The 15087-nt window shown below is 50.3% G+C and overlaps 1 protein-coding gene across 1 annotated transcript; it reads left to right on the top strand.

Annotated features, from left to right (window-relative positions):
• Positions 1-455: 455 nt before the first annotated feature.
• TRIB1 (tribbles pseudokinase 1) lies at positions 456-12568 on the top strand. Its single transcript, XM_048507172.1, has 3 exons — positions 456-993; positions 4180-4472; positions 10783-12568. The coding sequence occupies exons 1-3, from the start codon at positions 607-609 to the stop codon at positions 11249-11251; spliced, it is 1149 nt and encodes a 382-aa protein (XP_048363129.1). The 5' UTR covers positions 456-606; the 3' UTR covers positions 11252-12568.
• The last annotated feature ends 2519 nt before the right edge of the window (positions 12569-15087 follow it).

Here is a 15087-nt window from a genome sequence, read left to right as displayed (position 1 = left end):
ACCAGAACAGCCCGGAGAGCCGCGCTGCCAGCTGGAGCAGCCCAGGCAAGACCTCGACAGATTGATAGCGCAGCGTCGTGGGTTCGAATCCCCCTGGCTGAACCCTTTGCGCGCCACGCTGCGGATCTGCTCCAGACGCATCCTGGAGCTGAAATCTTTGTCCGGTCGCTGCAACCCGGAGGAGGGGGCAGTCTTGCGCCCCCCTCCTGTTTTGCCCCCCGCCGCCCGTTCTTCCGCTACCGGCTGGGCCAGACGGGACTGGGGATCCTCGAGGCCGCCCCCCCTCCCGCCCTCCCGCTGCAGCTCGCTCGCTCGCTCGCTCCCCCGCCCGCTCGTTTCGCCGAAGAGGGGGCGTGGCCGTCTCCCCTCGGGCCCCGCCCCCTCCCCTTTGCGTCACGGCCCGCTCGGAGGAGCTCCCGGGGGTGGCGCCGGCGCGCCGGCAGATGGTGCGGAGAGCCGGGCGGGCTGCAGGCGCTCTTGGTCCGCGCCGGCCCCGAGCCGCCCCAGCGCCAGCGCCAGCCCCACGGCACGGACCCCCCGCCCCTGCCAGGCCGAGCCGCCCCTGCCGGGAGCCGGAGGTCGCGCCCCCGAGGGCGCCCTCTCCCCATGAGCCGCCCGCTGGACCCCCGCAGCCCCGCCGCGCTCCTGCTGCCCCCCGCGGCGGCCGCCCCCCGCCGCGCGCCCCCGGCCAAGCGCCTCCTGCTGCAGGACGCCCCCGCCCCCGCCGCCGCCGAGGACGCCCCCCCTGCCGCCAAGGGCGCCCGCCTCTCCCTGGAGTGCTCCGGCGCGGCGGCGCCCCCCCCGGACTGCCTCAGCGCGCCCGCCTCGCCCTGCGCCCCGCTCGGGACCCCCAGGAGCAGTGGGGGCGGCGGCGGCGGAGGCGCGCAGGGGGGCCCCAGCCTGGTGTCCGGCTACCTGCTGCTGCCTCTGCCCGAGCGGGAGCACGTCTGGCTGGCGCTCGACATCCACGCCGGCCGCGAGCTGCGCTGCAAGGTGAGCGCGCGCCTGGGGCGGGGGGGCCCCTCTGCTCGCAAGGAAGCGCCGGTGGGTGGCCAAGGGGGGATCAGGCTTTGCAAGGGGGACCGGGGCGCTCTTTGGTGGTGACGTCACCCGGACCAGAAGTTCTCCGGCTTAACTTATTTGTGGATGGGGGGGGGCTTTTACGGAGCGGGGGGGACACCCCGTGGGATGCATCGCCGGTCTCCCCCCCGGTCGCGTTCAGCGAGCTTCATCACGGCTGCAAAAGTTTATGCGCGCTTACTCGGGAGTCAGCCCCATGGGATTCGCTCGGGCTTAAAGTATTGGGGGGGACTTTCAAACCCGGGGCTTGCATGCAGGCTCGCCTCACTTTGAGCCGGGCCGGGGCTATGACAGGTCTAAAGACCGGCAGAAAAGCTCCGTCGAGGCTTTCGAGCTCGGTGGGGTCTCCGCCCCGTCCGGCCGGCAGAAGTTGGCAACCCGCTGGCGGCCACTTTTGCAGAGGGACCGGGAGCTGCCCCCGGAGGGGAATCGCATCGCCTGGAGCCGCCTGGGCAGGGCCGGAGGGTTCCCAGCCTCGGTCCCCCTCCCTGGTGCGGAAGAGCCGGCCGGGACGGAGCTTTCCAAGTTTCCCGTGCGGGGTCCGCCGCTCTTTAAAGAAATCGGCGCCGCGGCTCCGGCTGTTTCCGAAGCCGAGTCCAGGAAACGGGGATCTTTGGCGTGGCGAAGGCTGCCCCCTGCTGGCGGGCCGGATATTCCGAAGCGCCCCCCCCTCCCCAATGCCTCCCTCCACTCCCCTACTGTAAAGTTGGCCTTGGGTGCCAATAAAAGCATCTGCATCTTTTTTAAACAGTTGGCTGGTTGTAGGAAATGGGATCCGTTCTGGATCTACTGCCTGTACGATCAGTGCTTGTGGAAACGTATAATTTCAGGCGCTGGATGGGCTTCCTCACCCCCTCTAAAGCTGGAAACGAGGGTGGGAGTTACACAGGACTCTTCCTTTCTTAGTGGGAGTTACACAGGACTCTTCCTTTCTTGGTCGAGTTACGGAGACCCCTGCAGGGTTTTCGGGGCAAGAGGATCAAAGGTGTTGCCTGCCTCTGAGTAGCAGACTCTGGACTTCCTTACTGGTGTCCTTATCCAAATGCTAACTAGGGCCGACCCCGCTTAGCTTGTAGGAACCGGTGACGGATAGTTTGTCAGCCTGCGAGCTCTTTCTGGAACGAGAGACGTTGTGCCGGAAAGTTGCTGAGTCTATGAATTTGGCTGAGCCGGCAGCTTCTTGTACCCAGCCCATAGCAAACCTTCACGGTTTCCACCCCTGAGGTGAGATCTTTGGAAGGACCATTCATTCTGGAAGGCCAAAACCCACTTGCTGGAAGCTGATAGGAGGCCTTGAAGGGCAGGCCGTCTTAGTTGGAAGAGGCTTCCAAGTGGCATCTGGTCCAGAGAGGGTTCTGGAAGGATGTGTGTGTTTTTCCCTGAAGGAGTTGCGTTGCGTTGGATGAATGAGAATGATGACACTGTATGTATGTCACGGTTTCCACTAAAGCTTCGGATATGAGTAACCTTAGCGAGCTTACAGGTCACCGAGAGAACATGACTTCGAAGCAGTTGCGAAACATCCGTGAATAGGGCATGAGAGGCCTTAATCTCCTTCTTCCCTTGGTTAAAGTTTGGGAGGCTCTGAAATCCCAGTGTGGGGCTGCAGTCACCTTGGTCTGAATCATCGCAGCCCCCTGGAAAGGTGGATGCGCCCGTGTTTTTTTCTGATTGAAGGCGCCCGTGTGCTTGCACAGCCCCGTTTATATGCAGCTGTTCTCTACATTGGTCTGGCATTTGCTGTTGTTATGTGACAGTTTTCGGTGGGTCGTGCGGAATTTTATTCTCCTTGAGGGCTTGCAAACAGGGAACCAGGAATTGGTTGGTGTCCCGGACAAGGGGGTGAGGTTTATACAATAACAGCATTTTTGAAAGGGGGGAGGGGGGCACTAGTCAGTGTCATTCTTATGGACAACGTGGCTTTACTGCTTCAGTCCAAAATCTGTCTGACATTTATTTACCAGCAGCAGCCTCTGCTGTTTTCAGGTGTTTTCCAAATCTGGTGTTCGGGGTATACTGCTTTTGTCCGTGGAGGTTCTGTTTAACCACGACGGCCACTGACAGGTCTGCCTTTCGTCGTGAATATGTAGAGCCATTTGCTGAAAATGTTACATGGGAATATAAAATCCCATTTATTTCAGTAGTTGCCATCCATAAAGTACTGAACTCTTCTGAAGGCTTTTGCATGCCTGACTCCCCTGGTATTTTCACCCATGTGTTGATCCTCTTTTTTATTATTATTATTTTAATTTATTATTATTATTATTATTATTATTATTATTATTATTATTATTATTATTATTATTATATTTATTATTATTATATTTATTATTATTATTATTATTATTATTATTATTATTATTATTATTATTATTAATTAATTAATTAATTAATTAATATACCGCCCCATCCCCGGAGGGCTGTGGGTGGTGTACAACATAAAACCGTGTATAAAATCATCATAATCAGACTTCTGTAAATATAATAAAATCAGCAGTTGTATCTTAAGATGGCATCCCACCTAAACCTAATCCTCCTAGAAGGAGGAGGGAGAGGTAATGGGTCCTGATGGTATTAGGACCTGTAGGTCTCAATAATGGGTCCCGATGATATTGGGGACCAATGACCTGGGGGGGGGGCACCACTCAGTGGCTGGTTGCTCCAAAGGCCCGGTGGAACAACTCAGTCTTACAGGCCCTGCGGAAATCACCAAGGTCCCGCAGGGCCCAGACAGCTGGAGGGAGAGGGTTCCACCAGGCAGGCCAGCTGCCAGTGAAGGCCACAATGGGCCCGAGTGGAGGCCAGCCGCATCATTGAGGGGTCAGGGATCTCCAGTAAGTTGGCCTCTGCCGAACGCAGAGGTCAGGCTGGGACATATGTGGTAATGCCACTTCTCTTCTCTGGCCCTTTCCCAACAGTGATGTGTAACTATGCAGATGGATACAGGTACTTATTTCCGTATCCACCTGCTTGAGATCACAGGGCTGCCGTGTATCCAATCTTGCAAACTTTTTTGTGTCAAGAAAACTAGGCAGAGATGTTTCCTGCAGCCACCTTGCCCGTGATAACGTCTGTTCTCTTCTCCGGCCCCGTTTCCAGGTCTTCCCTCTGAAACACTACCAGGACAAAATCCGGCCTTACATCCAACTCCCCTCGCACAGAAACATCACCGGTATCGTGGAAGTGATCCTCGGGGACACCAAAGCGTACGTCTTCTTTGACAAGGACTTTGGCGACATGCATTCCTACCTCCGCAGCTGCAAGCGTCTGCCGGAGCAGCAGGCTGCACGGCTCTTCAAGCAGATCGTCTCGGCGGTGGCCCACTGCCACCAGTCGGCCATCGTGTTGGGGGACCTGAAGCTCAGGAAGTTCGTCTTTTCCAGCGAAGAAAGGTGAGCGAGGATCTGCCGTAGTCCTGTGCGGAGATTGTCCTCTGGAACCCCGGTTCAGTCTTGGCTGATAGAGAGCTACCTTTGGCAACGGGTGTGTGTGTGTGCGCGCACATGGGGAGCCAAAGCCGTGTGCTCCACCACCCCTTTCTGAATGGCCAGGAGCCAACTCCGTTGTTACATATGATGCTCTTTCACTCCCCCCCCCACTCCCATTGTGTCTATAATGCAAGGTTTTTGAGGCCAGACGCTACCAGTTGGTACTCATTTTGACCCAGGGCTGCTAGCTACTTACCCCTCCCCTGAGAGCCATTGTGGTGTAGTGGATAGTGCTGCTGGACTCAGATCCTGAGAGGACCAGGTTCATAGAATCATAGAGTTATAAGAGACCCCAAGGGCCATCAAGTCCAACCCCCTGCCATGCAGGAACACACAATCAAAGCACTCCAGCCTCTCTTTAAAAACCTCCAAAGAAGGAGACTCCACCACACTCGGAGGCAGTGCATTCCACTGTCGAACAGCCCTGACTGTCAGGAAGTTTTTCCTGATGTTTAGGTGGAATCTCTTTTCCTTCCCCTTGAACCCATTACTCCTGGTCCTAGTCTCTGGAGCAGCTGAAAACAAGCTTTGCTCCCTCACCAACATGACATTTCTTCAGATATCTAAACATGGCTATCATGTCACCTCTTAACCATCTCTTCATCAAACTGAACATACCCAGCTCCCTAAGTGTGTCCACTCAGGGCATGGATTCCAGACCTTTGACTATTTCGGTTGCCCTCCTCTAGACCCGTTCCAGCTTGTCGATATCCTTCTTGAATTGCGGTGCCCAAGTTACCCTCTCTACTAGGGAAGCCCCCGGATGACCTTGGGCCTGATAGAAACTCTCAGCCTGGCCCACCTTACAGGGTGGTTGTTGTGAGAAAATGGAGAAGAGGGAGGAATAATGATTTAAGCTGTATTGAGACCAAGGTGGTATATAAATAAAAAAATGCACGTGAGTCATATGCTAGAGGTGTGTGTGTCAACTCAGAGATCTCTTCAAGAAATAACAACAGAATTTGCTGACGTCATGAGATAAGCGTGAAATGCAGGTTTTGTTTCTCATATTATAGCTCTTGACGCGCAAACAGTATCAGATGATAGTCAGCATTGTAGACTGTTTCAAAAACCAGATTTCTGCTGTCCTTTCACTTGCGGGATTATGTTGACAGTCCCCCTATTTTGCAAACGGTAGATTGTTGAGGGAGTGGCACGTCTTTTGGCAGAAGCTCTGTGAACTAAAGTTTTCTGTAAAAGAGCTATTGACGTTCTACAACTTCTGGAACACGGACATACGTTTTGCGCGTAAGAGCTATTTTTGGAATACAATGTAATCAGTGGGATTTTGAACAGTGGGCATGCACGTCCTTCCGGCCCAGTTGCTAACTTCTTTTCAAACTCTGCGCTGCTTCCAAGCAGATGGTTATGTGGTTTTGGTAGCTGTCCCAGGAACACTAACAGAAAGGTGTGTAGAGGTACTTGGACTTCTGTGGGAATCTTGCCCTCTGTTTTGGGGCAGTCTGATTTGAATTTCCATCACTTCCTCCTGAGTAGTTTAGTGGATCCCAGTCACGTCTGTGAAGACTTCTGATATTTACATAATTTGGACCTTGTGGCGTCGGGCTAGGATTTCCAAGTCCGTTGGCACGAGCTTGCGCGCTGGGAGAAGGTGATACGTGTCTCTGTTTTGCCAGGCATACAAGCTGGCAACTTGTTGCTGGTTATGGTTTCCTGCCAAGCAACAACTATAACATTAGGCCAGGGGTCTGCAACCTGCGGCTCTCCAAATGTTCAAGGACTACAAGTCCCATCAGCCCCTGCCTTCATGGCCAATTGGGGATGGGAATTGTAGTCCATGAACATCTGGAGAGCCACAGGTTGCAGATCCCTGCGTTAGGCTAACACAAAGCATATTCTATCAGAAGCAAATCATGTACCCTTTTTTGGAATACAGACTATGACTTCCTACCCTATGTACGCATTCCAAATCAACACTTGTTTGGCACTGACCAATAATGTTTTCTTTTTACACCTGTGTATAGTCCCATTGGGCCTTTCAGATGCAGCCTCGGCCACCAACCTGTGGCCAGACTTTGCTAGCTGAAAAACAGACTGAGAAAACCCTATTGGGATCGAAAGGTTTCCAGTCTGCCGCAATCCCAAAATACTTTGCCTTGATTTGATGGTGGATGTGGACGGGTTGCCTGGCTGATGTCCCAGGACACCTGCTTAACTGGTTTGTGGATTGCACTGGGACTGTGTGTGTGTGTGTTTCAGCCTAGTTGAAATTACAGGGTTAGCTGTGCAGGACAACCTCAGTTTAAAGCGGTGCACATATCTTTGTTCAAATTAATTGTATTCTGGTGAAGACTGCGAATGAGAATGGGAGGGGAAAGGTTGTGGTTAGAACCTAAGTACCAAAATCAGGAGAGAAGGGGGAACCCGTTTGATTCATCCGGAAACCCGGGAATTGGGTCTGTCCAGGAGGTGGCAGCTCAGAGTGACGTGTGGGTTATCATTTTACATCCCTTTTCGGTTGTGTAATTGTAACCTGTTAGGTTGCAGGGAGGTCCCATCCCTGGAGATGGAAGTGGCCAAATGCCACACCTGATTTCGGAGGTTGGACCAGACACCCACCTGTTCACATGCATGCATTAGGCTGGGTTCCCTTTCAGTCCATGGTGGCGAACCTTTGGCACGCCAGATGTCATGGACTACAATTCCCATCAGCCCCCCCAATTGGCCATGCTGGCAGGGGCTGATGGGAATTGTAGTCCATAACATCTGGAGTGCCAAAGGTTCGCCACCACTGATTTAAGCTGTAGCTTCTGCATACAGATGTAAACGTTCCCGCCTCTCTTGTCTTCCCCTTCTGGGCCTTAACAGCTATCAAGGACTGCACCGTAATGGCCACTGTTGATCTCTTCACCTTTGTGACAACTATCAATGGAGATGAGTGCGAGCACACAACAGCCTACAGCAGTGGTTCTCAACCTTCCTAATGCCGCGACCCTTTAATACAGTTCCTCATGTTGTGGTGACCCCCAACCCTAACATTTATCCATTTTACAGATGGAGAACACTGATGCAGAGAGTCTTAGGCGACCCCTGTGAAAGGGTCATTCGACCCCCAAAGGGGTCCCGACCCCCAGGTTGAGAACCACTGGCCTAAGAACTTAAGAACATAAGAACAAGCCAGCTGGATCAAACCAAAGTCCATCTAGTCCAGCTCTCTGCTACTCGCAGTGGCCCACCAGGTGCCTTTGGGAGCTCACATGTAGGATGTGAACGCAATGGCCTACAGCATAGGTGTGGAACTCGCGGCCCTCCAGATGTTATGGACTACAAATCCCATCAGCCCCTGCCAGCATGGCCAATTGGGTCATGCTGGCAGGGGCTGATGGGAATTGTAGTCCATGAACATCTGGAAAGCCACAGGTTGCAGACCCCTTCTCTAGGAGTTTCCCAGCCTGGATCTAGCACCCTAATCCCTTATTCCCTGCCAGGGGAGACCTGGCAACCCTGCATAGATTCCACCCTCCCAAGCATCTGTTTTCTTCAGGGGAAATGATCTCTTCCATCTGGAAATCAGTTGGAATTCTGGGAGATCTCTACATTCCTTTCTATAAGTCAGCGATCAAAGGCACAGTAATGCGTATGTGTGTGTGTGGGGGGGGGAACTGCTTGGTATGCATCTGTGAGCTGGCCTCCAGTGTCGTTTAAAGCTAGCTTTAAAAAGGGCTTGGGCAGATTTATGAAGGAGAAGTCGATCTATGGCTACCAATCTTGATCCTCCTTGATCTGAGATTGCAAATGCCTTAGCAAACCAGGTGCTCAGGAGCAGCAGCAGCAGCAGAAGGCCATTGCTTTCACATCCTGCACGTGAGCTCCCAAAGGCCACTACGAGTAGCAGAGTGCTGCACTAGATGGACTCTGGTCTGATCTAGCAGGCTCTTTCTTATGTTCTTAGTGTCGATAAAAGTGAAAAAGTGGGGCTCATAGAAAGAAAACTATGACCTCTTCTCTTCCCTCCCACCCCCTTTCAGCCCAGATTTCTTTTTAAAAAATCTAACAGAGCATAAAGGGCATAAACCTGAGGAACGCCACTGTGTGGTTCATTGCTTGCTATAACCACCAGCCGAAACAGCGAATTGCACTCAACGCAGATAGTTCAGGCGCAACAGCTGTTGCGTCTCTTGACTTTGTCACATGCCTTTGGCAGCCAGAGGGTTAAGCGATGCCCGGCATGACGTTAGCTTAGCAAGCACAGGTGCCGCGTTTTGATGCCCCGTCAGCCAGTCAGAGGGCAGGCAGGAGAGGTTGAGTAATATTTTCCGTGTACAGAACCCCAAGGGGAGGGGGGGCTATCTGCATTGGGACAGGAAGGTCATTCCGAGGACAGGGAGCAATCAATGCATTTACAAGCCAGCAAAGCCGCTCGGAAAACAGAGAGCAGTCAAGAGCTGGGGAATATCTGCTCGCGAGCGCAAAGCCCTGGGAATAGGATGTTTGCACAAAAGCTGGGTAACCTGCAAGACCAGTTTGTATATTTATGTGTGGAAAAAAAAATACATATCCGAACTCAAAAGAGTTCTGACTATTTCGGGAGCAAAAAGGGATATGGGTTTTGGCTGGGATCCACGAGCCAGTTAAGGCTTGACGTCACTGGGATTGAATTGGTTTCCGGCCAAGATTTTTGCCTTGTGAATCGGGTTTAGCTTTACCGAAATCTAAGGGGGGGTGGCTCACGCATGCAGGAAGAAAATGCCTGGTGGTTGAATGAGTGAACGGACTCAGAGTCGGAGCATTGTATGCGTTTGTAAGGATCCGCTGGCATTTCTGGATGTGGCAATTGACAGAGGAGTGTGATTGCTGAACCAGGCTCAGTGAGCAAGCAATGGCTTATTGACTCCTGAGTAGTCTTATTCAGATGACTGCCTGGCACCATCGTAAATGGCCTTGAGGCCTGGCTGTGTGACTGTCGCGTTTTGGAATAATCTTCGCAATGACTGCATGAACTAATTCGTGTTTGCACATACTAGTATTATCACCGAATCGCCTGACTGTTGAGGATTTGGCCGGATTTGAAAAGCCTTGCATTTGACCTGATACTGGATGAGCTGGTGAGGGATGGTCCACAGCCTGCGGTCTCTGGCTGTTTCCGCTTGTGGAAGTCAACGTTGCCAGTTGGCAACAGTGGGGAGAGATCATGGTGTGAATTCGACCGTGATGCTTGCATCATAACACATTGGCTCACCTTTTTCCGGTCTCTGTCCAGCTGCATGCTTTAGTATCGGGTGGCCAACCTATGGTGCTCCAGATGTTCATGGACTACAACTCCCATCAGTCCCTGCCAGCACGGCCAATTGGGAATTGTTGTCCATGAACATGGGAATTGTAGTCCATGAACATCTGGAGCGCCATAGGTTGGCCACCCCTATCACCTGGGGATTGTTAGAACCTGTCAAAAAGACATGTGTAGATGAGCAAAAACTACATGACAGATGTGTCCACCCCTGGACAGGTGCCGTGTGCATAATCCGTGCCGAGCGCAACAATCGTTGACCTTTTTGGGTTACGAAAATTTGACCAAAGGTTTTCGCTTTGCTTTGCGTTTTGGGAAAGTGGTCATTTCTAGGAGTGCAAACTTTGTCAAACATGCAAATTGGGAGAAAATCCACTCCAATACTGAAGCATTGCTTCCTTTCTCTGAACCTGAAGCAGTTAATGGGCAGCCTTCTTTGCCTGGTACTGCTCAAGGTCAGAACTCAGAGAGACCAAGAGTAAAACAATCTGATTCTACAGAATCTGAGTCAGAAGAGGAAGAAGGGGAGGAGGAAGAAGAAGAATGGACTGGATAGCTTTAAAAGGGGCTTGGACAGATTTATGGAGGAGAAGTCGATTTATGGCTACCAATCTTGATCCTCTTTGATCTGAGATTGCAAATGCCTTAACAGACCAGGTGATTGGGAGCAACAGCCGCAGAAGGCCATTGCTTTCACATCCTGCATGTGAGCTCCCAAAGGCACCTGGTGGGCCTCTGCGAGTAGCAGAGAGCTGGACTAGATGGACTCTGGTCTGATCCAGCTCGCTTGTTCTTATGTTCTTAAGAAATGCAACTGCATTGCATTCTACATAGCTGCCTACTCCCGAGTAACCGCTGCTTCAACGGGGACGGCATCTGGAAGCGCTCTGACTTTGTTGTACTTCTTCCTTCCGCTGGTTATTTGCACAATTTAGTGAACTGTGTTTTGTCTCTTCTGTTTCCCAGGACGCAGCTGAGGCTGGAAAGTTTGGAAGATACCCACATCATCAAAGGAGAGGACGATGCCTTGTCGGATAAACATGGCTGCCCGGCCTATGTCAGTCCGGAGATCCTAAACACAACTGGGACCTATTCCGGCAAATCCGCCGACGTTTGGAGTTTAGGAGTAATGCTGTACACCCTTTTGGTGGGACGCTATCCCTTTCACGACTCGGACCCTAGTGCCCTGTTTTCAAAAATCCGCCGCGGACAATTCTGCATCCCTGAACACGTCTCTCCAAAAGCTCGGTGTCTCATCCGCAGCCTGCTGAGACGAGACCCCTCCGAAAGACTCTCTGCTCCGGAAATTTTGCTCCATCCTTGGTTCGATGCTGTTCTGGAGTCCGGCTATGTCGACCAGGACACGGGGGCCTTTGATCAGATCGTTCCGGAGAACTCTAGAGTGGATGACGATATCAGTTCCTTTTTCTGCTAGCCCTGATTGTGCCCGTGTCGAAGAAGAACGTGGTATCCCCCCCGTACAGCCTTTTCCGTGTGTCCTGTTTAATGTCGTTTTCCATGTTGTAAATGCATAGCGTTCCAAAATCTGATTGTGGTGAGGACAGTGGCAGGGATTTTAAGCACATTTTCTCCAAAGTCCCTTTCCCCCCCCTAGCTCTGGGAAAACATGCCCAGCCCATAGTTGCACCTGGTCTAATTTAGGCTGTTTCCCATTGACCTACATGGTACTGCTGATAGCCGGACCTCTTAGCCTATAATTCTGGACAATTTGCTGTGGACTTTAATGAGAGAACATGCAGAGAGAACATACAGCAAGCACTTTGAAGACTACAGTCTTTGACAGATTCCTTTTTTAAAAAAGCAAGACGCAATGCCACCTGGATGTTCCTTGCTCCCAGGGTGTGTGTATTCAGATCCACACAGTGTTGCTTCGCCGGCAGCTTTATGCTGCTGTGGAAACTGGAGGAGAAGGCTGGTTGGATTCTCAAATGTCTCGTTCGTTATAAAATGACAGGACCGGCGGCTGGCTTTTGGTTACAGGAGCTTCTTGCCAGTGATGTAAGAGAGAATGTGCAGCCACAATTCTTGCCTTTTTCCAGTGCCAGTCCGAGCCACATGCCGGTTGCCAGACTGAAAGTTAATAGGATTATCCCTGCAAAAAGCCGGCATCACTGGTTTCAAAACCGGATCTCCAGATGGGAATAGGGTCCAGCAGACTGAACTTCTGAAATTGCTGCTTCAGGAGCAAGCACTGGGCGATCTACGTGAAATCAATTAAATTTTTTTTAAAAAAACCTTCCTGGTAGGCCCTTTCCCCATACCCTAATTTGCTAATCCAGAGCACTAGAACTCTGGAATTATCCCTTGGTCCGTAACTGGTAAATGTCAGCTTTCTTTCATCATGCTAATTTTGATATTCTAATGGCTTAAATCCAAGGGTTTACAGTTCAGCTGAGTAGGGACTAGAGCTGGTTGCTAAGTCTGGTTGCAACGAGTGGGGTTTTTAAAAGGGCTTGCGTTTGCAGACTCAGGTTTCAGTGAGTTGGCAGCTGGGCAATTTACATAGCAAATTCAGTTGATTTTGCACCGAGAGTTATTTGACTGTCCTGGTGATATCGCAGTTGGAGAAAGGCTTTCAGGATTGGTCAGAGGCAGAGCGGGCACGGGTTCCCAACCTCCTGGATCGCGTGCATCCAGGCCCCAAGATTCTAGCCACAAACTTCAGTTCTGAATTTCACAAAGATAAGCAAGAGAGAAGACCAGATTCCAAGATCCTCAATTAAGGATTTCTGCTAGCACAGGGGTCTACAACCTGCGGCTCTCCAGATGTTCATGGACTACAGATCTCATCAGCCCCTGCCTGGCAAGGGCTGCTGGGAATTGTAGTCCATGCACATCTGGAGAGCCACAGGTTGCAGACCCCTGTGCTAGCAGAAGTTATGGTAGATCTGTGATCTTGCAGAGCTGCCACCGTTCACAGTAGCACGAATGAATGCTTGAAGTTGCCTTCTGCTGAATACGACCACCGGTCCTTCCAGGTCGATATTGTCTACTCAGACTGGAAGCAGTTCTCTAGGATCTTGGGCAGAGGTTTTTCACATCACCTACTAACTGGTCCTTTTAACTGGAAATATTAAAGCGGAGGCTCAACCACCGAGCCACGTACTCTCGCCTAAAGACATAGTTGCTCTTGAGCTAGATGGACCAAGAATCCTATCTCTGCATATTGCCCCTTGATACAGTCAGCACTGAAGCCGAATCTGTGGTGCTGAATTCTTGGTCCTTCCTCCATTTGCTTCTCTGGCTTCCTGGGTCATTTGCATCAATGTTGTTGAGTGCTGCTTTGAATAGTGTATCCAAATACCAAAATGCATCAGCCAAGGGTGGAGCAGCCTAACCTGAGAGACAGTGATAAGGCCTATCTCGTTGCACATGTGTTCGCGTGTGCGCATTTCCCCCTCTCGTTTGGAATTTGCATTACGTCCTCACCCTTTGCACCCAAGGAAAAAAAGGACCCATTTCAGTGAACAAACAAAGCCCCTCTCCTGAGGTTCATATTTGAGTATTCAAATACAGTGAGTCCCTTTCTCTTCCTTCCCAATTTCTGTGGCTGTGATAATTTTGCATTCGGTATCTGCTCATGCATAAAGAATACACTCGAGTCGTCGTTCTCTTGGGTGAACTTTTCAGCAAAAGGAGAAGGGCTTCAGTTTGACAGCTTGGTCTACCAGCAGGTGACTAGACCATTAAGGTTTGGTTAGTTGGAAGATGGCTTGTTTTGGGTGTGCAGCATAGGTAAACATAGGCAGGGGTGTATCTATGGAAAACAGCATCTGGGGCAAGCTGCGAAAACCCCTCTCCTTCACCTGCAGCTTGGTTGGGTCTAGTTTTAAACTATAATCTCCCCCTCCAAAGTCCCTGTAGACTTTGGAGGCAAAACCTGTAATTTAAAGCTGGACTTAACCTGGGGTGCCCCCCTTCAAGTCGCACTCAGGGCAAACACCCTGGCTGCCCACCCTAGTTACACCTCTTCATGTGCGGACACCTTGGTAGAGACAGCTTTAACCTGAGGACTTTTGTGTGTGCATGTGTGTAGACATACACAGAACCAACTAAATTTAAACCCAGTTGTACACAACTTAGCAAACAGATTTGTTGATTAAGGATACAGCTACAAAGTTAAGCCAGATGTTGTTTTGGTTTACAAAGTTGTCTGGAATCTCTAACAGAAGACTTACTATTCTGACAGAAATGTCATTTCCCAGAATTCTTTGTGCGGGAGACAAGCGGTACAAGAAATGAATTTGGCCTAGATATTGAAGTATATAATGTTGGTGTTCCTGATGAATTGGGGTAATTTTACAAGTTATTTCTTAATGTAAATCTTTCTAAACAAGGTCGGCCACTATGCTTTTGAGAGAACTGTGTGTACCTTATCTGCTACATACTTGGTACAGTGACATCTTATTGAAGGTAACTTTTTTTTTAAATGGCTGTAATATGTGTATGTCCTAAAACGTGAGGGTGTCAGCACTTTAAGTGTGAATTGTGGCTGGCAATACTAACTTAAGAGAATCAAGAGAATTAGGTGAATTTTTTTGACCTTTTGATTGCACTAAAGCTCTTATGATTGCTTTGATATATATTTGTATCTGTGATACAATTTTTTAAAAAAATCTCCCCGAACCTGCCTTTCAGTCTGTATATATCGGTAGGTGCCAAGCTAATAACACTATGTCGGATGTCTGTAAATATTGTACATATTTGAAAATGAAGTTGTAAAATTCCTGTACAAAATGTTTAATAAATCTGGTTTCATAACAAAACTTGGTTTGTTATTATTCAACAAACAAAACCTTTATTAGGCATAAGTTAATCCTACAGTAAAAACATAGAATGATCCCATAAGGCCAGGACCTGTAATTAGTAATAATTCTCCAGAATGTGAGGATCACCACCATTCAAAAGTCGCCGATAGTTTGGCTTTGAGAACCGTTAGTCTCAGATAGGAAGGAACTGCCATCTCTATGGCTACCAATCTTGATCCTCCTTGATCTGAGATTGCAAATGCTTTAGCAGACCTTCCTTCTCCCTTCCTTCTCCCTTCATTCTGGAGCAGCAGAAGGCCATTGCTTTAACATCCTGCATGTGAGCTCCCAAAGGCATCTGGTGGGCCACTGCGAGTAGCAGAGCGCTGGACTAGATGGACTCTGGTCTGATCCAGCAGGCTCTTTCTTACGTTCTTAAGCAGAGAGTATTTTGGGCAAATAAACAGAATCTGCTCAAGAGTTTCAACAGAGATCAAGCAGT

Source organism: Sphaerodactylus townsendi, linkage group LG09 (genome assembly GCF_021028975.2).
Source record: "Sphaerodactylus townsendi isolate TG3544 linkage group LG09, MPM_Stown_v2.3, whole genome shotgun sequence".
NCBI lineage: Eukaryota > Metazoa > Chordata > Lepidosauria > Squamata > Sphaerodactylidae > Sphaerodactylus > Sphaerodactylus townsendi.
This window is presented reverse-complemented; position numbering and strand designations above follow the sequence as displayed.